The 2,500-nt window shown below is 44.6% G+C and overlaps 1 protein-coding gene across 1 annotated transcript in view; it reads left to right on the top strand.

Moving 5' to 3' along the window:
- Positions 1-128: 128 nt before the first annotated feature.
- Positions 129-2,500, top strand: part of LOC140755389 (uncharacterized) — a 4,911-nt gene continuing 2,539 nt past the window's right edge. The window contains exons 1-2 of the mRNA XM_073090585.1: positions 129-1,286; positions 1,407-2,500. The exon at positions 1,407-2,500 is cut by the window's right edge and continues 1,103 nt beyond it. Coding sequence (XP_072946686.1) covers positions 129-1,286; positions 1,407-2,500 — 2,252 coding nt within the window. The remainder of the gene's footprint in view (positions 1,287-1,406) is intronic.

Raw genomic sequence — 2,500 nt, 5'->3', positions numbered from 1 at the left:
ACACCGGATATTTTTTCGATTCGCGGAATCGAGTCGTTTTGGCCTTCTGTTTTCTTCCTTAACCTATTTTTGATTCAAATTTAGTTTCTGTTATACATTATACTAGTTGATTCCCAGTAATTCTCACCATGGCGAGTACGTCAGAAATCGCCTCGGACGCATTGTTTGACGCTCTCGTCCAACAGCAAATCGCTGACGCACCTCAAGCTGGCCTTGGCAGCAACACTGAAAGACTCACGAAAATTCAGCACCTCTCTCGACGTATAGTTTTCGCCATTACAACCGGCAAGAGCGTCTCATCTGAGAATAAAAAACTTGTCATTAATTTGGCAAAAGAGATAGAGACGCTCTCACGCGAGACGATGGTGGCGGTTGAGCAATGTGACGTGATTGCTGACGTCAAGGCTAGCATAGAAAATACCATTAAAAGTGAAATTTCCAAGATTAATAAACCAACTCCTACAATAGTTTCGCCTCCCACTTACGCACAGATGGTTTCCTCCAAAATCACCAGTCCCCCCACGGTTTCTCGGCTGCCCAAGTCCAAGCCCTCCTTGATTGTATATCCGTCCTCCGAAGAGAGGAGCAGAAAGGAGGTGACGGAGCAGTGGAGGAGGAATATAAATTTCAAGGAGGTGACGTATGCGCCGGCTTCTGTACAACCGGTTGGGAGGAACAGGCTTCGGGTTGAATTTGACTCGGTGGATCAGCGCGACGAGACACTGAAGCGGCTCGAAAACACCTCCGCTGAAATTCGCGCTGAGCCATCACGCAAGTTGAGACCGATGGTCATCTTGAAGGGCGTGTTCAAGGAAACCGCAACAGATGAATTAACCAGGCTTATAGTCCAGCAGAATCCTGAGGTGGGTCTGTTGAGGCCCACTGCAGAAGATCTACAGTACCGTTTCGTCAGGCGAAACAAAAATGATAAGCTGTATAATGCCGTACTTCTGGCCTCCCCTTGTGTCTGGAGGAAGATTATTGAGCTCGGCAGACTCAACGTGGACCATCAAAAGGTCCACGTTGAAGAATTTGTGCCCCTGCTGCAATGCTTCAAGTGCTTGCAGTTCGGACATCTGCGGAAGCACTGTACCAAAGATGACGTTCTCTGTGCACACTGTGGCGCAGAGAATCACACAGTGGAAAAGTGCCCTTCCAAAGATAAAAGTGAGGAGGCGAACTGCAGCAACTGCGTCAGCAGGGGCAAGAGGCTCGGCACTTCCTCCGACACCAAGCACTCTGCCAACTCCGACAGATGCCCGATCAGGGATGCTATGAGGAGCAGAGTGATGGGGAGAATAGATTACGGATTATAGCAATCAAAGAAAGTTAACAAAAACAACATGTACCATAGTTTTCACAACCCCCATAATTGCCTACATAATAATTACCTAAAAATCATACAGTGCAACTTGGGTCGCGGCTATAACAGTGAACAGGAGTTCTTGAAGTACATCTCTGACGAATCATATGACATTGCTTTCATTTCTGAACCCTATGTTGGTAGTAAAAACAATATGAGAAATATACAAGGTTATGAGTTACACCAATTTACCTCGGATTCGCGTGTTAAGGCCGCCATCGCTATCAGATCTGGCTTGGGTTCGGCTATTGGCATCACTAAATATTCCAATACCAATGTCTGCACTGTCCAAATCACCCATAACTCTCATAAATTCTTCTTAGTTTCTGTTTACATCGAGCCCAAGTCTGATGACAATAATACTTTAAACTTTCTAGATATCCTATTTCAGCACATTGATCAATCACACGCCATTATATGCGGGGACTTTAATGGTTGGCACCCTATTTGGGGATCGTCTACCTCCAATAAGAGAGGCCGTGAGATCCTTAACCTCATTGTCTCGCATAATCTTACAGTCTGTAATGAAGGTAGCGAACCCACATTTGAGGCATATACTTCAGGTACTGTAAGAACTTCCATAATCGACCTTACCATTGCCTCGGATATAACGTCATCAAAAATCCGTAACTGGAAGGTAAATCCTGAGGCCTGTCCCACCTCCGAACATCACGCCATTGACTTTACCCTCGATCTAAATAAAAATAAACTTAAACCTAACAAAACACAAAGCACTTACCGCTATAATACAACTGGAGCAGACTGGAACCTCGTTAAGGAAACACTGAAGCAAGAAAATGAAGTATCCTCTCTCGATGCCACTGTAATCAAGAAATTAAATATTAGTGAATTAGATGTATATATAAGCTCACTTACCTGCAAAATACAAACCGCCTGCGACACCACCCTGAAAAGGAAAAGATCAAAAATACAAACCATACCCTGGTGGAATGATGAACTCGAACACCTGAAAAGAAAAGCAGTCTTCCTCCACCACCGCTTACAGGATCTGAAAAGAAAAGGAAAACCATTAGTGAACATATTAGCCGAAAGACAAACTGCCAAAGAAACATATAGACTTGCCCTGTCCAAAGCCTCCTCTGAACACTTCAGAAATTTCTGCAGCAGACAGGGCAA

This window comes from Epargyreus clarus, unplaced genomic scaffold (assembly GCF_041222505.1).
Source record: "Epargyreus clarus isolate Ecla_fem2 unplaced genomic scaffold, WU_Ecla_fem_2.2 ptg000033l, whole genome shotgun sequence".
In the NCBI taxonomy this organism is placed as follows: Eukaryota; Metazoa; Arthropoda; class Insecta; order Lepidoptera; family Hesperiidae; genus Epargyreus; species Epargyreus clarus.
Note: the sequence above shows the minus strand (reverse complement) of the source record. Positions and strands in the feature narration are given on the sequence as shown.